Genomic DNA, 26,206 nt, shown 5'->3' with positions numbered 1-26,206 from the left:
TTGTTTTTTATGATGTTAATAGTATTGTTGATAGGGATATTAGTATACATGTTGGTGATATCAAAAGAACATAAAACGTGGTTTGGTTGTAGACTGAACTTATTTAGGGAATTACAGAGTTCGATCGAGTTCTTTATGGGGTTGGAGTTGTGAAATTTGAAGTGTTTTTTTAGGAATTTGTGTAGGAATTGAGAGGTTTTATAGGTAGGACTATTGATACTATTAATTATAGGCCGAATGGGGACATCATTTTTATGAATTTTGGGCAGTGATCTGACTGTAGGTAATTTTGGGTTCATTACAGTTAATTTCTGATAATCTTGATCATTTAAAATGAAGTTAGAATTCAAATATCTTTTCACACAACTAACTCTACGTTTCTTGCTTCCATTTACAGATTCCACTTGTATATGCTTTTTCAACTAGAATATCTACAAACTCACAATTTACAACATTTGAACATCACTTCAAATTTTGAGATGGTCCATAGTGATCCTATTTGAAACTGTTCTTCAACTTCTATTCACCAACTTCATATCCTCAACGTGTTCTACAACTTCACCATATGCATCTGACTTTCATCTTTTTTCTTCAAGATCATGATGAACTTCGGATCTCCCGACTAACTTTGACTTTTACTCTCTCCTCTTTACTTTGATTATATAAGATTTTTCGCCATCGTCAAATTATAACCGCTATTACTATCAACTTTACTTTTATGCAATCTTACTACTTGTTGTTTAACAATCTGTTTTATTCCATTGTACTTATTTTAGCAGCCTTCTAAGGTTAATTTTGTTAATACTTCCACTATTGTATCTCATCACATTGTATTTTCAAACCATCATTGTTATTTTTAATGTTATTTTACTTCAAATCTCTTCAAGATTTTAAAATTCATTTCATCACTACATGTTATTTAGACGCTTATTTTTAATTTAAGGTTAAGACTATGGCTGATGATGCCTTCAGAGAAGGCGAAACATGTCCCACTATTAGCTAACAAATTTATGTAAATCATCCAAGACGATTTTGTATTGATTAGGTGGTCTAATAAATAACTTAATGTTATTATTTCAATCTAATATCATCAATACGGACCAAAAATGATATTTATTACATGTAATGTCAATGCCAACCAGGCAATAGTAAAACCTAACAAGTACTTGAACCTAAAAATTAAAATAGGCAAGATTTCTAGAGATATCAAGTTTCTTAAAGATTGCTTGAAATTAGAGTTGGTACCTAAATTTCTCAAATCTTTACAAAGAAAAAGTCATCCCTATTCAAAATCTAATGCCACTCAAAAGAAAGTAAACAACATATGGTTGAAAAATGAAATTAAACTATTATACAAGAAGAAATCTTTACTAAATTTACAATTATATAAGACTCATTTGACCATCTCTCAGAAATTACCCCCACTTGAATGGAGCTCATTTTTAAGGTACACTGACCTCAAACTATCTTACGTATTAGACAAGAAACAGAAAACCCTAAACCTTAAATTACTTAGTCTTCAAGAAAACAAATGTAAAACTCCTGACCAAAATACAAACAACAAAGTGTCCCCTTCCCATTTGACTAACATTCCCACTACAATCAACCTATCTAATGCAACCTTCTCTAACCAAGAATTAAATCTATTAGATAAAGGCATCAAACATAATTGGCCTAATCACAAAAAGGCAGAAGACATCATCACTACCATCGCTGAAACCGAAACTAATATCGATAAACAAATCCCAATTGATAAACAGAATGACGTACGATATGAAGTAAAAAAGAAACTCCCAACTTTAATTAATGAGATAACATCTAATAATAACCACAATGTCTCGAAACAAATTCTAAACCTGAAATCCAAAATCCATAACAACAACGTAGTAATTACAAAAGCAGATAAGGGCAACACCATAGTAATAATGAACAAACAAGATTACATCAATAAAACTGAAACCTTTTTTTCAGACAATACCTATACCTTAATTAACAAAGATCCAACAAACAAAATACAGCGTAACTTAAAGAACCTTCTGAAAAATTCTAACTTCATTTTAAATGATCAAGATTATCAGAAATTAACTGTAATGAACCCAAAATTACCTACAGTCAGATCACTGCCCAAAATTCATAAAAATGATGTCCCCATTCGGCCTATAATTAATAGTATCAATAGTCCTACCTATAAAACCTCTCAATTCCTACACAAATTCCTAAAAAAACACTTCAAATTTCACAACTCCAACCCCATAAAGAACTCGATCGAACTCTGTAATTCCCTAAATAAGTTCAGTCTACAACCAAACCACGTTTTATGTTCTTTTGATATCACCAACATGTATACTAATATCCCTATCAACAATACTATTAACATCATAAAAAACAATCTGTTGAAACATAGCACATTGAGTAGAATCGAAATTGATGAATGGTTAAAATTACTTAATTTCGTTTTAGACAACAACTATTTTACCTTCAATAAGAAAATTTACAAACAAGAAGGTCTAGCGATGGGAGACCCGTTATCTGGAATACTAGCCGACATATACTTAGATAATCTCGAACATAGTAAGATTATTAATAACATCAACGGACTCTGTCTTTGGCATCGCTATGTTGATGATACCATAGCTATCATTGATAAACAAATCAACAACAGCAATAACATACTATCATTCCTCAACAACTTAGATAATAATATTAAATTCACTAAAGAAGATGAGATCAATAACTCTTTGAACTTCTTAGATATCAAAATCACACGAGCATTGAACAAATTCGACTTCCAAATATACAGAAAACCCACCTTTTCTCCAACAACCATAAAAAATGATTCTTTACATCCCAACTCACATAAAAAAGCCACTTATCACAGTTTAATATATAGAGCATTAAAGATCCCTATGTCCTCTACTAATTTAAAGAAAGAATTACTATTCATCAAGGAAATAGCTAAATTCAATGGATTTAACACGAATATGATTGATAAAATCATCAATAAAACCAAACTGAAACTAGCTACCAATTTAACTCCATTAAAACCCGTCAAACCAAAATACGCTAAATTCACGTTCACTAACCATAGCATTTACCCGATAACCAATTCATTAATGAAGCACGAAATAAAAATAGCCTACACAACAAAAAACACTAATCGCAATTTATTCTTCAATCACAACTCTATCAACATCACAGACAATAGTTACTCTGGATCAGGAATATACAGATTGAAATGCTCTACATGTAATTTTTCTTATGTTGGCCAAACTGGCCGCAGCTTCTCTACCAGATACGCCGAGCATTACAATGCCCAAAGACACAACAAATTCTCCGCAATGGCCAACCATATGAGGGACACCGGGCATAAATTCACCACAATAGAACAAGACCTCCATATCCTAAAAAGAGTTGATAAAAGCAAACTCATGACAGAATATGAAAACTTATTTATTTTCCTCGACCAACATTTTAATAAAGATAAAAATCTAAATGACACTATTGATAAAAAAAGCCCCTTGTATGAACAGATTCTTATTTTATTACGAGAATCAACTTCCCTCACCAACAAATTCTTAAAAATCTTCAACCTCACATCAATTAGAGTTCCCACCTCCCCTACAGCCAATATACCCCCCTCCCTTCCCCCCGCCGCTAGTACCTCTAATTCAAATACAACCAATAAACCCATAGCCACACCCACCGGAACATCGCTCCCTCCAATAGCCTTACACCGTTACAACACGCGCAGTAATACACTCTCTTCCTTCCCTCCCACCAATAGCAGCCCCCCTCTAATAGTTACGTCAACGCAAACAGATCCCCCTCCAGCACAAAACTTCAGTTATAACACACGTAGCAAGAAGTCTACTGTTGCAAATACCTCTAACTCATAATATTACAAGCTATCTTTGTCACCGTCAAATGGTAAGTGCATAAGATTCTACTTCAATATTTTTCAAATATCTTTTCACACAACTAACTCTACGTTTCTTGCTTCCATTTACAGATTCCACTTGTATATGCTTTTTCAACTAGAATATCTACAAACTCACAATTTACAACATTTGAACATCACTTCAAATTTTGAGATGGTCCATAGTGATCCTATTTGAAACTGTTCTTCAACTTCTATTCACCAACTTCATATCCTCAACGTGTTCTACAACTTCACCATATGCATCTGACTTTCATCTTTTTTCTTCAAGATCATGATGAACTTCGGATCTCCCGACTAACTTTGACTTTTACTCTCTCCTCTTTACTTTGATTATATAAGATTTTTCGCCATCGTCAAATTATAACCGCTATTACTATCAACTTTACTTTTATGCAATCTTACTACTTGTTGTTTAACAATCTGTTTTATTCCATTGTACTTATTTTAGCAGCCTTCTAAGGTTAATTTTGTTAATACTTCCACTATTGTATCTCATCACATTGTATTTTCAAACCATCATTGTTATTTTTAATGTTATTTTACTTCAAATCTCTTCAAGATTTTAAAATTCATTTCATCACTACATGTTATTTAGACGCTTATTTTTAATTTAAGGTTAAGACTATGGCTGATGATGCCTTCAGAGAAGGCGAAACATGTCCCACTATTAGCTAACAAATTTATGTAAATCATCCAAGACGATTTTGTATTGATTAGGTGGTCTAATAAATAACTTAATGTTATTATTTCAATCTAATATCATCAATACGGACCAAAAATGATATTTATTACATGTAATGTCAATGCCAACCAGGCAATAGTAAAACCTAACAAGTACTTGAACCTAAAAATTAAAATAGGCAAGATTTCTAGAGATATCAAGTTTCTTAAAGATTGCTTGAAATTAGAGTTGGTACCTAAATTTCTCAAATCTTTACAAAGAAAAAGTCATCCCTATTCAAAATCTAATGCCACTCAAAAGAAAGTAAACAACATATGGTTGAAAAATGAAATTAAACTATTATACAAGAAGAAATCTTTACTAAATTTACAATTATATAAGACTCATTTGACCATCTCTCAGAAATTACCCCCACTTGAATGGAGCTCATTTTTAAGGTACACTGACCTCAAACTATCTTACGTATTAGACAAGAAACAGAAAACCCTAAACCTTAAATTACTTAGTCTTCAAGAAAACAAATGTAAAACTCCTGACCAAAATACAAACAACAAAGTGTCCCCTTCCCATTTGACTAACATTCCCACTACAATCAACCTATCTAATGCAACCTTCTCTAACCAAGAATTAAATCTATTAGATAAAGGCATCAAACATAATTGGCCTAATCACAAAAAGGCAGAAGACATCATCACTACCATCGCTGAAACCGAAACTAATATCGATAAACAAATCCCAATTGATAAACAGAATGACGTACGATATGAAGTAAAAAAGAAACTCCCAACTTTAATTAATGAGATAACATCTAATAATAACCACAATGTCTCGAAACAAATTCTAAACCTGAAATCCAAAATCCATAACAACAACGTAGTAATTACAAAAGCAGATAAGGGCAACACCATAGTAATAATGAACAAACAAGATTACATCAATAAAACTGAAACCTTTTTTTCAGACAATACCTATACCTTAATTAACAAAGATCCAACAAACAAAATACAGCGTAACTTAAAGAACCTTCTGAAAAATTCTAACTTCATTTTAAATGATCAAGATTATCAGAAATTAACTGTAATGAACCCAAAATTACCTACAGTCAGATCACTGCCCAAAATTCATAAAAATGATGTCCCCATTTGGCCTATAATTAATAGTATCAATAGTCCTACCTATAAAACCTCTCAATTCCTACACAAATTCCTAAAAAAACACTTCAAATTTCACAACTCCAACCCCATAAAGAACTCGATCGAACTCTGTAATTCCCTAAATAAGTTCAGTCTACAACCAAACCACGTTTTATGTTCTTTTGATATCACCAACATGTATACTAATATCCCTATCAACAATACTATTAACATCATAAAAAACAATCTGTTGAAACATAGCACATTGAGTAGAATCGAAATTGATGAATGGTTAAAATTACTTAATTTCGTTTTAGACAACAACTATTTTACCTTCAATAAGAAAATTTACAAACAAGAAGGTCTAGCGATGGGAGACCCGTTATCTGGAATACTAGCCGACATATACTTAGATAATCTCGAACATAGTAAGATTATTAATAACATCAACGGACTCTGTCTTTGGCATCGCTATGTTGATGATACCATAGCTATCATTGATAAACAAATCAACAACAGCAATAACATACTATCATTCCTCAACAACTTAGATAATAATATTAAATTCACTAAAGAAGATGAGATCAATAACTCTTTGAACTTCTTAGATATCAAAATCACACGAGCATTGAACAAATTCGACTTCCAAATATACAGAAAACCCACCTTTTCTCCAACAACCATAAAAAATGATTCTTTACATCCCAACTCACATAAAAAAGCCACTTATCACAGTTTAATATATAGAGCATTAAAGATCCCTATGTCCTCTACTAATTTAAAGAAAGAATTACTATTCATCAAGGAAATAGCTAAATTCAATGGATTTAACACGAATATGATTGATAAAATCATCAATAAAACCAAACTGAAACTAGCTACCAATTTAACTCCATTAAAACCCGTCAAACCAAAATACGCTAAATTCACGTTCACTAACCATAGCATTTACCCGATAACCAATTCATTAATGAAGCACGAAATAAAAATAGCCTACACAACAAAAAACACTAATCGCAATTTATTCTTCAATCACAACTCTATCAACATCACAGACAATAGTTACTCTGGATCAGGAATATACAGATTGAAATGCTCTACATGTAATTTTTCTTATGTTGGCCAAACTGGCCGCAGCTTCTCTACCAGATACGCCGAGCATTACAATGCCCAAAGACACAACAAATTCTCCGCAATGGCCAACCATATGAGGGACACCGGGCATAAATTCACCACAATAGAACAAGACCTCCATATCCTAAAAAGAGTTGATAAAAGCAAACTCATGACAGAATATGAAAACTTATTTATTTTCCTCGACCAACATTTTAATAAAGATAAAAATCTAAATGACACTATTGATAAAAAAAGCCCCTTGTATGAACAGATTCTTATTTTATTACGAGAATCAACTTCCCTCACCAACAAATTCTTAAAAATCTTCAACCTCACATCAATTAGAGTTCCCACCTCCCCTACAGCCAATATACCCCCCTCCCTTCCCCCCGCCGCTAGTACCTCTAATTCAAATACAACCAATAAACCCATAGCCACACCCACCGGAACATCGCTCCCTCCAATAGCCTTACACCGTTACAACACGCGCAGTAATACACTCTCTTCCTTCCCTCCCACCAATAGCAGCCCCCCCCTCTAATAGTTACGTCAACGCAAACAGATCCCCCTCCAGCACAAAACTTCAGTTATAACACACGTAGCAAGAAGTCTACTGTTGCAAATACTTCTAACTCATAATATTACAAGCTATCTTTGTCACCGTCAAATGGTAAGTGCATAAGATTCTACTTCAATATTTTTCAAATATCTTTTCACACAACTAACTCTACGTTTCTTGCTTCCATTTACAGATTCCACTTGTATATGCTTTTTCAACTAGAATATCTACAAACTCACAATTTACAACATTTGAACATCACTTCAAATTTTGAGATGGTCCATAGTGATCCTATTTGAAACTGTTCTTCAACTTCTATTCACCAACTTCATATCCTCAACGTGTTCTACAACTTCACCATATGCATCTGACTTTCATCTTTTTTCTTCAAGATCATGATGAACTTCGGATCTCCCGACTAACTTTGACTTTTACTCTCTCCTCTTTACTTTGATTATATAAGATTTTTCGCCATCGTCAAATTATAACCGCTATTACTATCAACTTTACTTTTATGCAATCTTACTACTTGTTGTTTAACAATCTGTTTTATTCCATTGTACTTATTTTAGCAGCCTTCTAAGGTTAATTTTGTTAATACTTCCACTATTGTATCTCATCACATTGTATTTTCAAACCATCATTGTTATTTTTAATGTTATTTTACTTCAAATCTCTTCAAGATTTTAAAATTCATTTCATCACTACATGTTATTTAGACGCTTATTTTTAATTTAAGGTTAAGACTATGGCTGATGATGCCTTCAGAGAAGGCGAAACATGTCCCACTATTAGCTAACAAATTTATGTAAATCATCCAAGACGATTTTGTATTGATTAGGTGGTCTAATAAATAACTTAATGTTATTATTTCAATCTAATATCATCAATACGGACCAAAAATGATATTTATTACATGTAATGTCAATGCCAACCAGGCAATAGTAAAACCTAACAAGTACTTGAACCTAAAAATTAAAATAGGCAAGATTTCTAGAGATATCAAGTTTCTTAAAGATTGCTTGAAATTAGAGTTGGTACCTAAATTTCTCAAATCTTTACAAAGAAAAAGTCATCCCTATTCAAAATCTAATGCCACTCAAAAGAAAGTAAACAACATATGGTTGAAAAATGAAATTAAACTATTATACAAGAAGAAATCTTTACTAAATTTACAATTATATAAGACTCATTTGACCATCTCTCAGAAATTACCCCCACTTGAATGGAGCTCATTTTTAAGGTACACTGACCTCAAACTATCTTACGTATTAGACAAGAAACAGAAAACCCTAAACCTTAAATTACTTAGTCTTCAAGAAAACAAATGTAAAACTCCTGACCAAAATACAAACAACAAAGTGTCCCCTTCCCATTTGACTAACATTCCCACTACAATCAACCTATCTAATGCAACCTTCTCTAACCAAGAATTAAATCTATTAGATAAAGGCATCAAACATAATTGGCCTAATCACAAAAAGGCAGAAGACATCATCACTACCATCGCTGAAACCGAAACTAATATCGATAAACAAATCCCAATTGATAAACAGAATGACGTACGATATGAAGTAAAAAAGAAACTCCCAACTTTAATTAATGAGATAACATCTAATAATAACCACAATGTCTCGAAACAAATTCTAAACCTGAAATCCAAAATCCATAACAACAACGTAGTAATTACAAAAGCAGATAAGGGCAACACCATAGTAATAATGAACAAACAAGATTACATCAATAAAACTGAAACCTTTTTTTCAGACAATACCTATACCTTAATTAACAAAGATCCAACAAACAAAATACAGCGTAACTTAAAGAACCTTCTGAAAAATTCTAACTTCATTTTAAATGATCAAGATTATCAGAAATTAACTGTAATGAACCCAAAATTACCTACAGTCAGATCACTGCCCAAAATTCATAAAAATGATGTCCCCATTTGGCCTATAATTAATAGTATCAATAGTCCTACCTATAAAACCTCTCAATTCCTACACAAATTCCTAAAAAAACACTTCAAATTTCACAACTCCAACCCCATAAAGAACTCGATCGAACTCTGTAATTCCCTAAATAAGTTCAGTCTACAACCAAACCACGTTTTATGTTCTTTTGATATCACCAACATGTATACTAATATCCCTATCAACAATACTATTAACATCATAAAAAACAATCTGTTGAAACATAGCACATTGAGTAGAATCGAAATTGATGAATGGTTAAAATTACTTAATTTCGTTTTAGACAACAACTATTTTACCTTCAATAAGAAAATTTACAAACAAGAAGGTCTAGCGATGGGAGACCCGTTATCTGGAATACTAGCCGACATATACTTAGATAATCTCGAACATAGTAAGATTATTAATAACATCAACGGACTCTGTCTTTGGCATCGCTATGTTGATGATACCATAGCTATCATTGATAAACAAATCAACAACAGCAATAACATACTATCATTCCTCAACAACTTAGATAATAATATTAAATTCACTAAAGAAGATGAGATCAATAACTCTTTGAACTTCTTAGATATCAAAATCACACGAGCATTGAACAAATTCGACTTCCAAATATACAGAAAACCCACCTTTTCTCCAACAACCATAAAAAATGATTCTTTACATCCCAACTCACATAAAAAAGCCACTTATCACAGTTTAATATATAGAGCATTAAAGATCCCTATGTCCTCTACTAATTTAAAGAAAGAATTACTATTCATCAAGGAAATAGCTAAATTCAATGGATTTAACACGAATATGATTGATAAAATCATCAATAAAACCAAACTGAAACTAGCTACCAATTTAACTCCATTAAAACCCGTCAAACCAAAATACGCTAAATTCACGTTCACTAACCATAGCATTTACCCGATAACCAATTCATTAATGAAGCACGAAATAAAAATAGCCTACACAACAAAAAACACTAATCGCAATTTATTCTTCAATCACAACTCTATCAACATCACAGACAATAGTTACTCTGGATCAGGAATATACAGATTGAAATGCTCTACATGTAATTTTTCTTATGTTGGCCAAACTGGCCGCAGCTTCTCTACCAGATACGCCGAGCATTACAATGCCCAAAGACACAACAAATTCTCCGCAATGGCCAACCATATGAGGGACACCGGGCATAAATTCACCACAATAGAACAAGACCTCCATATCCTAAAAAGAGTTGATAAAAGCAAACTCATGACAGAATATGAAAACTTATTTATTTTCCTCGACCAACATTTTAATAAAGATAAAAATCTAAATGACACTATTGATAAAAAAAGCCCCTTGTATGAACAGATTCTTATTTTATTACGAGAATCAACTTCCCTCACCAACAAATTCTTAAAAATCTTCAACCTCACATCAATTAGAGTTCCCACCTCCCCTACAGCCAATATACCCCCCTCCCTTCCCCCCGCCGCTAGTACCTCTAATTCAAATACAACCAATAAACCCATAGCCACACCCACCGGAACATCGCTCCCTCCAATAGCCTTACACCGTTACAACACGCGCAGTAATACACTCTCTTCCTTCCCTCCCACCAATAGCAGCCCCCCTCTAATAGTTACGTCAACGCAAACAGATCCCCCTCCAGCACAAAACTTCAGTTATAACACACGTAGCAAGAAGTCTACTGTTGCAAATACTTCTAACTCATAATATTACAAGCTATCTTTGTCACCGTCAAATGGTAAGTGCATAAGATTCTACTTCAATATTTTTCAAATATCTTTTCACACAACTAACTCTACGTTTCTTGCTTCCATTTACAGATTCCACTTGTATATGCTTTTTCAACTAGAATATCTACAAACTCACAATTTACAACATTTGAACATCACTTCAAATTTTGAGATGGTCCATAGTGATCCTATTTGAAACTGTTCTTCAACTTCTATTCACCAACTTCATATCCTCAACGTGTTCTACAACTTCACCATATGCATCTGACTTTCATCTTTTTTCTTCAAGATCATGATGAACTTCGGATCTCCCGACTAACTTTGACTTTTACTCTCTCCTCTTTACTTTGATTATATAAGATTTTTCGCCATCGTCAAATTATAACCGCTATTACTATCAACTTTACTTTTATGCAATCTTACTACTTGTTGTTTAACAATCTGTTTTATTCCATTGTACTTATTTTAGCAGCCTTCTAAGGTTAATTTTGTTAATACTTCCACTATTGTATCTCATCACATTGTATTTTCAAACCATCATTGTTATTTTTAATGTTATTTTACTTCAAATCTCTTCAAGATTTTAAAATTCATTTCATCACTACATGTTATTTAGACGCTTATTTTTAATTTAAGGTTAAGACTATGGCTGATGATGCCTTCAGAGAAGGCGAAACATGTCCCACTATTAGCTAACAAATTTATGTAAATCATCCAAGACGATTTTGTATTGATTAGGTGGTCTAATAAATAACTTAATGTTATTATTTCAATCTACTATTTGTTTCATCGCCAAATAGAACTGATACAACTCCTCATTCATAGAACGAATCATCAACAAATGTAAACATCAACCAAAGTCAACATTAACAAAATACATCAAACCTCGCCGTATATTCCACCTTCACCTTTAATGAAAACATATACAGTATAGTAAATGTTTTCAAGAAACACAATACCAAAATTTCATACAGAAATAACAATAGAAACATGGAAATAGTGCATAATTCCAAGTCGATGAACAAAACCGACATCTTTGCAAAGTCAGGCGTCTATCGCTTTAAATGCATAACTGTTTTTCTTCGTATATCAGGCAAACTGGAAGAAGTTTTAAAATGAGATATTTAGAGCACGTCAATGCCATGAAGTACAATAGGTTCTCGGCGATAGGCCAACACATTCATGACTCAAAACATAGTTTCAGTACTATAGATCAGGTCTTGGGAGATTCTTAAGAATATAAACAAAGGCCCCCTACTCGACATTACAGAAAACTGTTATATTCTTCTGGACCAATTTTTCAACCCCAACCTAAACCTCAATGAAATTTCAGAAAAACCTAACATCTTGTTCGACTTTTTAATCAAAGTCTTTAAAGGCATTAAATTCACGAAGAAGTGATCGATCTTTTACGCTTTACACAATACTCTCTCGCGCCGCACACTACCACCACTCCGTCCCCCTGACCCGCCTTAAACACCGCCCTCCCGCCCCTTATCCTTCCCCTTCTCCCTCTCCTTCCAATATACCTGACGTATCCATGCCTACACACGCTCAGTCCACATCTCTTCTTCACATAGCAAACATCAAGCACGCTGCACAAGGTGAGTCCATATTTCGTCACATACGACCATGAACTTGCCTTGCCCCATTTTAAGTAATCTATTCATCTAATTAGTTTTCCTTTTTCTTTTTAGGCTTCACTATCCACATTGAACTAAGACAATTATAGTCTAACTAGAACCGTACTCAACCCACCACCTATTACGTGGCGGCTATAAACTAATAATTATCTGAAGACTTTGTTAATCTATCTCCACCGCTATCAACAGAGAAGTGGACTTCAATTTTACTTCAACATTTTAATGTGTACATCAAGATTTAAAATCTCATATCATCAACCCAACATTGAATGTGTAACATCAACAGTTTCACAACCACAATAGGCTATAACGCCTGTAATGCGTTACAACATACCACCATATATTTTACCTGCTTTCCATTTTTAATTGTGAAATTGTCACTATATGTATTTTATATCACATTGTACATATATTGTTTATAGTAATATTCGCCCAGTTTGCAATTTTACGCTGAAGGTGACACTCTTACTTGTCGAAACCGGTACTTTGAATAAATAAATTAATAAATAAATAACATGTTGTAAACTAATATCTTGTATGACATATATTTAGTATTGAATAGGTGGAAACCTTATTCAAATTTTGACGGTGTAATCCCAGTTCAGTATGGAACAAAATGAAGTTTTTAACTTTTAATGCTTACAATTTACATACCCATGATTAAGTTATCTATTTTCCGAAAATTGATGAAGCAATTCAGGGATAGTGAATGGAGAACTTACACAAAGTTTCCAACCAGTAAAATTCTATTCTAAATATTCTAAATAATGAAAAATTATACATTAGAAGCAATTCACATTTCATTGAAAATGCAAGGTATCGCTATAATATCCACCTAGAGCATTAATTTGCAATAAGAGAACTGACCTTTCTTTCTGTGTTGTTCTCCATATAGCTGATTATCTTATCAAATACCGTAAAATGGGTAACTTTGGCCACTTTTTCGTATATTTTTAAAAATGAAATGTGAAATATTCAGAGTAATTTTCTGAAAAATGTAATATAAATTCTGCCATTTGTTCTTCATTTTTAAATATGAACATAATTCTAATTGTTATTCAGTAATGAATAATGATTATCGAAAGAGTGGCCGGAGTTACCCCATGTTTTGGGGTAACTTTGTCCGCCATAAAAATAACTCAAGAAACAAAGTTTTTTTCGATGTAGTGTTACTTTGGCCACCGTGAATGTTTTTTAAAAACCTGAAAAACACCCAGTATCAACAATCACAAACAAATTAAAATGATTTATGGTGAAACAGATGTATAGTGATCAAATTCACTTTTTCCCCAAAGAAGAAACTGTTTTATTTAGCCTAAGCGTACAAGCATTGTATGATATTAAAAATTACATGTTGCATTGCATAAATATTTGTAATGGTACAAAAGATAATAAACAAAAGGTACGGAAATCATACAAGCCCAATCGTATGGAAAGAAACGGAGGTCGGAAAAGAAGCAATCTTGTAGATTGTCCTCATAATACACTGTTTTCTAAATTAGAAAGTATCTGGGCCGTCAATCAAGTTCTTAAATGTGTATCGTCCATATCAACTGACATCCGTCTATTTATCATTGAAAATGGAATCTCTTTCCCCTCCCTGTCGGGATAAACTTCTCCGTTTATTATTATTGTGCCTTTATTAAATCTCTTCTAAAGTGTTCTTGAAGTAAACAGGATTGTAATTACAATATCCGCGGCCGCGTAATGTTTTCCTGTACGTTCTTGGCATGGCCGAAGTTACCCCGGAAGATGACAACTTTTATCACAAAACTATTTCCTGAAAAACCTATTTGAGTAAAATGCATCAAATTGTGTTGATCAGTTACCAGACGAACTTACATTTTGACCCCATAAACCACTGGAATGGAGAATCGAATGCTGGGGCTAGAGAACAGTTTGTTTTCTGCTGTTACCAGAAAAGACAATAGTCGGGGCTGCGAAAAAAATCGATTGACTCAATAATGAGCCCACCAGTGTTATTTGGACTGCCGAGTGTTGATAGAGCATTCTATTGTACGCGCATTTTATTTGTTGCAAGTGGTTCATATTTTTCAGTATAGGAGGCAGGAGAAAATAAGTGTTGCTATTCGTCAGTGGCCGAAGTTACCCTGTATGGCTGAAGTTACCCTGTATGGCCGAAGTTACCCCACTTTACGGTACATCAGTGTTACTTACCCCTTCAAGTATCTTGAAATACCATCATTCTCAGTGAATTCCATATTTACTTCCTTATATCTTGCCATCATGTATATCACGGACCCTGTTTTTTATATGGAGTTGAGGGAGAAAAATAATCCCCGCTTATATCTTGCGTCTGTTTTTCTTGTGTGTCAGTACAAATATGACAACATACACCTTGCAGCATGCATTCCTGCTGTCAGCTCAAGGTCGAACCGTCTCAATATTTTGCTTTTGTTAGTAGATGTAACAGACACTCGACATTTGGCGAACACATATGACAACTCTCACCACTTCACAGATATAACATAGATCTAAAAATTTTACACACCGGGCGAGTTGGCCATGCGGTTAGAGCGTGCAGCTGTGAGCTTGCATCTGGGAGATAGTGGGTTCGAATCCCACTATCGGCAGCCCTGAAGATGGTTTTCTGTTGTTTGCCATTTTCACACCAGGCAAATGCTGGGGCTGTACCTTAATTAACGCCACGGCCGCTTCCTTCCCATTCGCCATAAGATCTGTCTGTGTCGATGCGACATAAAGAAAAAAAAACCCCACATTGATAATAAAAGCAACTCATTGAATTCTAAAGAAGGTATTGAAAATGGTATTGCAAAAAAGGCTAATCAAGCCAACCTGAATGAACACACACATTTAAAAAATTCTCCCCTATTCGCATTACTGAATTTCTGAACAACATTCTATTTTGCATTAGTGCTTGATGAATCCCACTGGAGGTTACTCTGACTTAAAAGTCTGGGATGTGGGTTAGGATGTTCTTATCTGTAGTAAATTATCTGAATCGATGCAGCTTCTGGGCCGCTCCAGACGTTTTAGTAGGATATTCATTTATCAATAAAAGTGTCGTCTTACAAGATATACTTCAATTCATTTCATAAATTGATCAATCAAATCATTAACATAAATTTAATCCTCGAAAATGACAATAATAATAAATGCTACGAATATAATTCCATGAAAGCCGCTCACAGAAACGTAAATTGCCTAACAGAAAATGAAAGGAAAACTAACTAACCCATTAACAAAGCTTGTTAGACTATCCCTAAAAAATAAAATTAAGAAATGATGATTATAATAATAAAAACTACAAATATAGTTCCACGAAAGGTGTTCACGTAAACATAAATTACATAACAGAAAATTACAAGAAAACTAACCAACCCATTAAAGAAGCTCGTTAGACCAGAGGTTCTCAAACTGGTATGATATCGTATTCCTCAATTATGGCTAACAGTACAATGTACCCCCACGAAAAAAAACTCTGAAGGATAGGTCTAAAAAATTAGTACCTTGTTAATTATTAAGGCATTATAATTTATTATAACCATTCTTTTTAAATACACATTGTAAATAAGACAAGATTGTGAAATTAAAGTAAACCCATCACAAGAAATTTAAGAGTTTGTGTCTGTATCAAGTATAATACAATGATAATAAAGTAACACAGGATACCCTGTTCGTAAGAAAGTTTCACAAAATGCTAGATTTTAGCCTCGATATCAAATTAATAAATAAGGATGAATAATTTTCTATATTAATTCTGGAATTCAGACATTGTAAACCATTAAAATGTCAATGGGGGAGGTGTGCCTGCATGGCGTGACACAGTTTTCTGATGTGTCATACTCCAGGTGAAACTTTGAAGTGAAGCATGGCACCATATATACATATTTAACTTTATTTATTTTCATATTTCAATTTTCTTAATTTTTTCCATCAAGGCTGCTCGCATACCCCACTAAAAGTCTCAGGGTTACCCCCTAGGGTTATACATACCGCAATTTGAGAACCACTGATTAAACTATCCCTTAAACATAAAAAAAATGGTAGTGCCTTTCAACAACAAACAATTCAGTAAGTCCACATTTTTACAAATGAGTTTTACCGTGATTTTGCGTTCTAAGAAGCAAGATGCATATTTTGGTGTTGAAAGGAACCATGTCCTGGCAGCGCTTGTGCCATTACCACAGCTGCCAGGTTAGTTATTCGGCATTGAAAAGAACTTGGCCCTGTAGTTAGTGCGTTTCAACATGGAATGCTGTTAGCGCCAGAGAGCGCTGCTGTCAAGATTGGCACGCTTCTTTCTTTTGTTTGCATAGATGTTGAGCGATTGTTGTTGACGATAATATCTTATGTGGTTGCTGTGCTGTGCATATTAGTCTTTATCTTGCTGTGTTCATAAACATATTTTCATCATGGATAACGAAGTTATGGCAGGAAAGGAACGTAAATTCAAAGAAGAAAATTACCCCAGGAATGAAGTAAAGCGATCAAGGGTGAAGGGTACTACATATACAAGCTATGCAGGAAAGACAGTCCCTCAGAAAAGTAGTACACCTCCCTGCAGGTATGATTGAAGCTATAGTTTTTACCTAAATATTATCTGTTTAACCATTTCACTTGCATAACAAGGATTCAAACGGTTATTGAAACCAAAGTTATGATTACTTAATGAATGTCTGACAAAGATTTTACTTAGATAACATGAGTGTGTGTTTTAGATGCAATCGTCACTGCTTCAATTTATTGCAAGAAGTAGAGAGGCTCCAGGTATTTAGTGCTTTTTGCAGTTATGATACCAAGAATGAACAGGATAGCCACCTACAGAGACTGATTGAACGGCGTCCCATTAACCAATCTCACGTTTGTTCCATATTGAAGATAACAATAAGTAAAATTCTATTAGAATAAAATTAATTGTAGCCACCTATTCAATACAATTCACCATTTGTGGTGATTAAATTCTAAGTGATTTTTATACACTACATAGGTACATGTTTCGCCCTGTTTTTGGGCATCTTCAGCCTATTGTCATTCTTAAGGTCAAGACCCAGGTCTGATCCATACTGTAAATCATAATAAGGTCCCTATTATTTTTCAACCACAACACTCAAATATTCCAATTACCACGCCTAATCTTAGACCTACCGGGCGAGTTGGTCGTGCGCGTAGAGGCGTGCGGCTGTGAGCTTGCATCCGGGAGATAGTAGGTTCGAATCCCACTGTCGGCAGCCCTGAAAATGGTTTTCCGTGGTTTCCCATTTTCACACCAGGCAAATGCTGGGGCTGTACCGTAATTAAGGCCACGGCCGCTTCCTTTCAACTCCTAGGCCTTTCCTATCCCATCGTCGCCATAAGACCTATCTGTGTCGGTGCGACGTAAAGCCCATAGCAAAAAAAAAAAAAAAAAAAAAAATCTTAGACCTGCCCACACCAGTTTGGCCAACACCTCCTTAGCAATAACACATGCGCACAAAGCACATCCCACTCCCTTTCCCCCTCTATGCTCCATCCGCTACGGCATCAGTATTTCACTAGAAGTAGAAAGGTTACTCGTTCAGATGCAACAGGAACAAGTGGATCCAGCTAACACTAGACTGAAAGTGTAAGTTCAACCACAGTCATGGGATACACACTATTATTATTAATAATTCTAAATTTCTTTTTCTTCTATTTATATACAGACAACATACATTAACAATCCCAAGGCGGAACAATGAAACACTGATAACATTAGTCTAAAAAGCATCCAAATAACACTTCATAGAGGAACAGCTAACTGCTGAGTGACATTGGATAATTTACTCCAACATACACGAAGTTTAATCCACAAAAATTGCTTAATTTCTTATAATAGTAACAACCTACTATGCTTCTTTCCTCATGGGATAGGTGTGTGCTGTATCTGCAAAGAACTTAAAATTAAGATGATGTCTCCACACTTAACACAAATTGTTAAATTAGCAGCTAAGTATTCACATGTTCAGAAGTTACAAATTTTATTCTTCTATGAAATTGTGCTCAGAATCCTGCGAATCTCATGATACAGTTTGTGTTGCCTTTGACTATATGCAAAATTTACCTCTCCATCATATACCTGTTCAGAAAATATGGTACCTAAGGCAGCTGTGGGTGCATGTATTTACTATACCAACAACCTCCAAGACAATATTTCCAAAGTAAGAAAGGGGCCAATGAAGTGTCCACATTCATATTGGACTATCTCACCAACGAGATTAAACCAGGCACGAAGAAACATTACTTGTACTTGGATGCATGTCCAGGGCAAAATAGCAATCATTCATTTATTCATTTCTGCATGGGTTTGGTCGAAGATAGATGATTCGAGGAAATAATTCACCACTTTCCTATTATAGGTCATTTCTTCCTGCCTTGCGATAGGGGTTTTGGTGTTGTCGAGGAACAAATTAAGTGCTGTCACAGAATATACAATCCAAAATAATATTGTACAATCATTGCTAATGCAAAAAAGGATGTTACAATAAAAATGATGGAAGGAACTGACATCTTTGATGTGAATGCATGGTGGCCTAAGCATTATAGGAAAACAACACTAAGTGATGAATCAACAAGGAAGGACATTAATAGAAGTGCAAAGGTGGCATTTGCTCCTGTGCTGTTCTCTCCCAGTATTCTGCAAGTCATCTTGGCAGAGTGCTTGCTTATCCCTTCATTGGGAACATAGTCCATCACGTTCCATTTGTCTCAGCCTAGGCCAAGAAATAGTCCTTTTATTGATCAGTTGATGAAGGCTTGTGATGAAGGACAAGTAGCAATCAAATCAACAAACCAGGCCAATCTCAAGAAGGTTCCTCGTTCTGTCATGCCTTCTGAGGCGAGTAAACCCTTCTTTGATGAAGTACTACAATAGCCGTGTCAGAGAAAACATGTCTTTTCTTACAGTATGAGTTGTTTTACTAATATAGCTTTGTTGTTCAATATCTGTGACAGTAGTACAGCTGTTTTATTGATAGTGGGGTCACAGAAAAATATCACATAAGGAAGTAATAAACAATTCAGTGTGTTGTTTAAAGAAAATAAGTTATTCCATTCATGTTACCTTTTATTTTCATGCTTGCATGTACATATCCGTACCTGAGAGGCAGGAAACTTTTTAGTACTGCAAGGTGTCCGACCCCGTGGTGTAGGTGGCAATGCGTCCGCCTGTCACCCGGCGGTACTTCTACAGTTGAACATTTTTATGTCATCCCTACTTGACTTCCAGATCCCTGTACCCTTATCACCGCTACCTAGACCACCCCGTTTCCCTGAATGTACCTCCCTATATCCCTTCTAAACAAACTTCCTAACTTATATGTACCACTGTGGTTTAAATGAAGGCCATCTGAGCGCAGATACCTATCTCCTACCCACCCATTAAGATCTAGAAATCTTCTCCCAGTTTCCCACATACCCACTCCATAGTCTCATTTAAATCCCCAATCACCTTGTGCTGCGAGAAGAAAGTACGATGTAGATAAGAGTTGTGGTACGTGATTGAAGTGGGGGGGGGGGGGGAGGGGGGGCAGAAACTTACATAAAATAGACAGTAACCGCTGGGCATTTTGCAAAAAAAAAAAAAAAAAAAAAAAAAACACCCAGTGTTTCCAGAAATAAAAATTGACTGTGCGAAGATGTGACTGAAAAGAGTGTTTAACTATATGGCCATGAGTGAAGTTTGTCTCTTGAAAGTTGTAGCGATAGCAAAGGAGTTAAGAATTGCCCAGCACAATGCCTGCACGATCTGCATCCAATGGCTGCTTATACTGCCTGCTCATTTCATATTCAAACATGTAACTCAACTTACAAACAATCTGCCGCTAGATCGCAGCACCAGACGTACCCAGTTATCCCGTGAATACAGCTAGATAAGCATACAAGCAAAATTTAAAATATGAAAGTAACAGAAAAATTAAAGAATTGTACGCATAAAGTGGTGCTCTAGAGAGTGATAGCTTCAGGACTTTTCGAGAAAGAGATTTCGACGAAGAAGAAAACCTGGAAACTTTGTCTGTGTAAAACTTCCCTACATTACTAAGTAGGGGTTTCACAAATTTGGCCACCACAGTTTCTGACAGAAGTTCCTGGTGTTTATTGTTACTAAAAACACTTTAAAATCTTACAGTGGCATAAAGGGGGTAGAACATAGTTTTTTATAGTCTGGAGCAGACTTGCAGATTTCTTGCAGTACGGTAGAACTGCCTCAACAAATTTCTGTAGCCCCATAATTAGGCCAATAAATCGTTGCTAGGGATAGCGCAGGCCTCCTCTATCCGACTGTCTAATTAAGTTCATCAATGGGGATGCATTAACTGAGGTGGAAACGTTACTCAAGCACGTGTTGCATTGTTTTTTCTTCGATTACTGCACGCACTAAATAACCACACACTATGCATGGGAAGTAGTTTCCAAAGTGACACACATTGACTCAGGGGGCTCACGAACATCCTGTAAATCAAGTACATACTCAGCGGGCATCACTGGTTCTGTTTCGTCAAGTCCAGGAGAGGGTACTGAGGCAGAAAATGTTGAATTTTGCTTGTGGATAACGTTAGCACCATCGGTGGACATTCAAATACCGGATTTCAAAATTCTCTTTATGGAATTCTGAGTAGCCCAGGAGTCAGTCATGTCATTGCACCCTCCTCCCATTCTTATAGAACTAAACATGGCTTCAAGTGGATCTCCTGAAAAAGCCCGTTTCATGGAATGAAATACTATGGCATACTGGTTTCCCTTTCTTTGATTTGCAGAAAGGCACGCAGTAGTACACCATTTTCACTGTAAACAAATACAGTACTACCCTATTTCCCACTATTTCATTCCGACAGTTCAGGAGCCAGTTGGTGCTGCCACCTGCTGTGGGTATTTGTAAATGGAGTGTTTCATTTAGTGCCATGTTAAAATGTTGTAATGAGCAGGCAGTTTAAGCAGCCATCGGATGCAGATCGAGCAGACAGTGGCCCAGCATCTCCCAGCCAATTGTGAACAGTGCTACACAAATAAAATAGTTTTTCAAATTTTTCCATCCTAAAATTAAGGTGCAGGGATTATTCACTCATATACAGTATTTTACACGAGAGGAAGCTATCAGTACATCATACGTGATGCATAGAGATCAGAATATCTTCACAAAATAATGTTGAACTGTCCTGTTAACAGAGGTGCTAACTATTAAGGATTGTCCATAATTATTACGGATTTCACCTCACAATTACGGAATTATGGTCAAAGGGGAAATTATTACTGAAAAGCTGACATTATCACGAAAAAATAATTTTCTACAGAAAATAGAAAAGAAGGAAAAATGTCCAGTCCTTTCGAGCCTTTCTCCTAAATCGTCCTCGTCTCAATGCTTGTGAATTGGCAACGATACTTATTCGATCGTGACTTCCTTTTGCTACCCTTAAGCACTGTAAAATTCATTGTGAATAGAACCGGGGTCCTATTCCAGTATTACATGCACACAGTATTCAGGCGCAGCTGGCCTGCTTTAAGCATTCTAATTTGTTCAAAGTAAACATGCTGGCCCACCTCGACACTCGAAGAGCACCGCGGTAGGTTTTCATCGGGGTCCGCCTACGGCACACAGGAACCGCACGGGGATAACCACGGCGGCCGCGCTAAGCTGCTCTTCTCCACTACAAATCCTTCAGTAATGTTGTATTTGTTGTGTTAAGTGTACTTGCCAGTTGACAGAAAGATTGAGAAAGAAGTGAGGTATACATTAAGCACATCTGCACTGGAATTGCTTACGGTTCAGAAGATGAAAATGTCATCACAGTGGGAAGAATGCTTCTAGAAAAACTACAGTGAAAAGCAGCTGCTGTGTGAGAAATAAGCTACAAGGAATGTTTCATCACAGAACTAACAGGTTGTGTGGAAATGTTATTGTGTAATATGATATACTTTCGAATAGATTGCTAGAGGAAGAGCAAAAGCGGTGTCATTATCGAGAAGGGAGGAGCATGCTTTGGACTTGACTCGGAATTTTTCTCGGGGGGGGTTGATTACTGATAATCCACTTCAAAGGTTGGCACCTCTGTGTTAATTTTAGCTGAGCTGTAGTATTAACACAACCGAGATGTCAAGTTATATCGCAAAGCTGATTTAGTCTATCATACAGAATGCTGTCCTCAAACCTAATTAAAATGCTGCTGCCCCTCATGATAAGTCAGTCTTTAGTCTAGTCTCTTGCCAGATAGCCATTTCTTTATGATTGCACCTACAGCCCATTTTTCATTAGTTTTCAACCTGTCTAATATTTCCTGTGCTGTCAACTTCATTTTGTATGAAAATAGGAAATTGGACTTATTTTCCAAAACAAATATTTGTAATTGTTTAATACTATTGATAACAAAACTTTATTTTTCTTTTTCAGATTCCCTGACTTATGACGTTTTGATCAAGTCATGTTAATTGAGATCAGTTATCGTCACCCACTTATAAAACTTACCAACATTAACAGTACCACTCATTGTCGGTCAAAACTGTCAAAATCTGCCCTGGTCTCGAGAGTCTCTGCATCTGGCGCAGGTACTCCATCGAAGTTTCCAACCAGTGGCACCAAAGAAAGCCATTTTCAGACTAGTATTCCTCCCAAGCATGCCAGTGCTCCTTTGAAAGTTAACACTCTTTTGCATCAACATGTCAGCAATGGAAACTTAGAAGAGCACTATGACACTTCTCTTCATTTTGGACAAAAAATTAAGTGCTATAGTCTTGTGCACAATAATTGCTGTAAGGGTAAAGTTCTGTTTCCATCCTTGTATGGTAATGGTGCAGTTCCAAATACTTGTTCATCTGTTTCTCAGCAGATGGCTCTGGAATTTCCTTTGACTTTGAACTTAGGTAGTATTTACTCAAGTCATTGTGTTTTATACCTTGAAAAAAATACTTCTCCATAGTTTAGATATCTATTTATAGTACTTTTGATTGTCATGCTATAAAAATGTAAGTCCTTGGGAAAAAATATTTTTTTATGGACATTTCTTGGCTGTGTTTGAAAGGGCTCATTGTTTACTAATTTATTGTGGAGTTTCAAGACTAGTACTGTCTCCTCCTGTATTTCATGTAAGTCCCTGTGTTGGAGTGCTTATGGCTTTGAAACATAAGAGGTACTGACTGAAGCTTTAATTTTCATAGCTGGTGTTGTCAGCTAAAATAATCTAAAAGAAGAAATATAAATCTATTATATTTATTAAAAGCTGTGAATTCAGTTTTGTTTTAAAACATTTTTAATGTTTATAATTTGTAATATAACTTTGGGTGCTTGTTCCACCCACAATTTTAATTTATTTTTTTCCATTTCTTCAGAACCCAGTGTATTATACATGTTCTATCCACATGATAAAGTCTGTGAATTGCAATTACACCGATGTTCTCCTATAGGACTAGAGCTGCTGTGAAGAAAAGCTACTTGAAAGTTGAATATTACTTCAGATCTGTTGGGAGTATTTCAGATTTTGTTAATTCCTCCTGCAGCCATTCCTGATAATATCTGGCTTATTGATTTGTGTAACCCATTTGAAGGTTCATCTGATTTAGAAATATAAACTACCCAGTGACAAACTTTTGATATCAGATGTCTAAGTCCTATGTAACCATTAAATTAATTTTCTACTATGGCCATTGAATTTTATGGAGCTCTAATGTACTGTACATAAGTACTGAAGTCATATTAATCATTTGCCATGTTTTATTTATGTACATACAATTCATCTATCTTGTATAGAGGAACTACAAGAAACATGGAGATGTATTCATAAAAATTATTAATGCTGTCTTTCATCAAATAGAGAAATATTTATATAATTGTTTGTAAATCTTAATATTATCTATTATCCTTTGCCACACAAAATAGTTTTGTATTGATTAGATTGTAATAGGTTGGTCACTGCTGTTTAGTAAGGTAAAATTAAATATCCAGGGTGTTCCTTTCTTTCAGCTTTTAGTTATTTTATTTGATCATTGTACACAATCGTGTTGCTGATTTTTCACACTAATTTGCTTTAGGTGAAACATAGATACTGCTGTACAGACTGAGTAAGTGGCTTCGTGGTTTGGGTCATGTAGCTGTCAGCGTGCATTTGGCAGATAGTGGATTCGATCCCCACTATCAGCAGCCCAAATGTAAAAAAATAAAATAAATTACAGCTTAGAAGTAACCATATTCTGAAAAAATAACAAGTCACATCCATAAATATGACAGGAATGGGGATCTGACACAATTGTGGAAAGATTTTAAAAGCCCAAGGCTTTTCAGTCAATAGCCTATTACAGTTGCTATGACCTGAGTAGTTGCCCTTAATCCATTCAAAGTTAAATATTTGATCTGTATTTTTAATTCTCTGTGCTAGTTCCTATAATTTATTTTATGTTATTGGGCTGAGTAGTTCAGGCGGTTCTGAGCTGAAGTTGGCAGGCCGATCCCAGCTCAGTCTTACGGTATTTGAAGGTGCTCAAATACTTCAGTCTCATATCAGTAGATTTACTAAAAGGAAAGACAGAGTGAGAAATGAAGATGTTCGGAAGGAAGTTGGGATAGGAAAGCTGAACGAGAGAGTTGAAAAGGTGGTTTGGACATGTAAAGAGGATGGAGGAGAATAGAATCCCAAGACAGATGGTGGAGGCAAAGTGCGAGGGCAAGAGAGCAAGAGGAAGACCTAGAACAAGGTGGAGTGAATCATTGAAGAGCTTTATAAGAAGACGAAATTTAGACTGGGACAAGATCGTGGAAGAGGAATAGTGGAAGGAAAGAAGAAGATGGAGAAGTGCAATAAAAAAACGTACCCGGCAAGAGATGGGTAAGGAGAAATGATGCTGATGATCAGTAGATTTACCGACACATTAAAGAACTCTTGCAGGACAAAATATTGGTACCTCCGCATCTCTGATAACCATAGAAATCGTTCATGGAGCACAGAAACAATAACATCATCACCAGTATTATTTATTTTACATTTGTGTACATTGACTGACATACTGATCTCAACTCTTACATAATTGATTTTTCAATTGCTCATCATTGTTGTAGAAGAAAACTACTAGCATTTCTCATTTAAGCATGTCTCAATGTATCTTTTCCATATCTAGTTGCTAATGAGGTCACCTTAAAGTTTAATCATTCAAACTCTAAAGCATATTCTTGAGAAATACGATAAATTTGAACTCAAATGCAAATTGTTAATAATTTAATTTATTTGTCCAGAAGGAATGCTGTGGGAAATTGATACTTAGCAATTGTTAATACTGAAATACTTTGTCAGCTGCCAGCAAGCAATATATGTCTACCCTCAACGTTTGTTTGTTTTGCTATATCATAGATGACACTTTATCTAAGAGGAAATACTTGATCATTTTATTTGTCTGTATTATCACTACAGCTGGAAAAGCAAGTGTTCTACTTGTTTCTG

At 35.1% G+C, this 26,206-nt stretch overlaps 1 protein-coding gene across 3 annotated transcripts in view; it reads left to right on the top strand.

Moving 5' to 3' along the window:
* The window catches only part of LOC136862802 (ankyrin repeat domain-containing protein 13C), a 448,136-nt gene extending 422,233 nt beyond the window's left edge, over positions 1–25,903 (top strand). Inside the window, exon 11 of one of the 3 annotated variants that reach the window (XM_067139061.2) lies at positions 23,173–25,903. In XM_067139061.2, the coding sequence (XP_066995162.1) occupies positions 23,173–23,188 (16 nt within the window). In that variant the 3' untranslated portion in view covers positions 23,189–25,903. The remainder of the gene's footprint in view (positions 1–23,172) is intronic. The other 2 variants (XM_067139060.2, XM_067139059.2) reach the window with 2 other exon arrangements.
* Positions 25,904–26,206: the final 303 nt, after the last annotated feature.

Source organism: Anabrus simplex, chromosome 2 (assembly GCF_040414725.1).
Source record: "Anabrus simplex isolate iqAnaSimp1 chromosome 2, ASM4041472v1, whole genome shotgun sequence".
NCBI classification, from domain to species: domain Eukaryota; kingdom Metazoa; phylum Arthropoda; class Insecta; order Orthoptera; family Tettigoniidae; genus Anabrus; species Anabrus simplex.
This window is presented reverse-complemented; position numbering and strand designations above follow the sequence as displayed.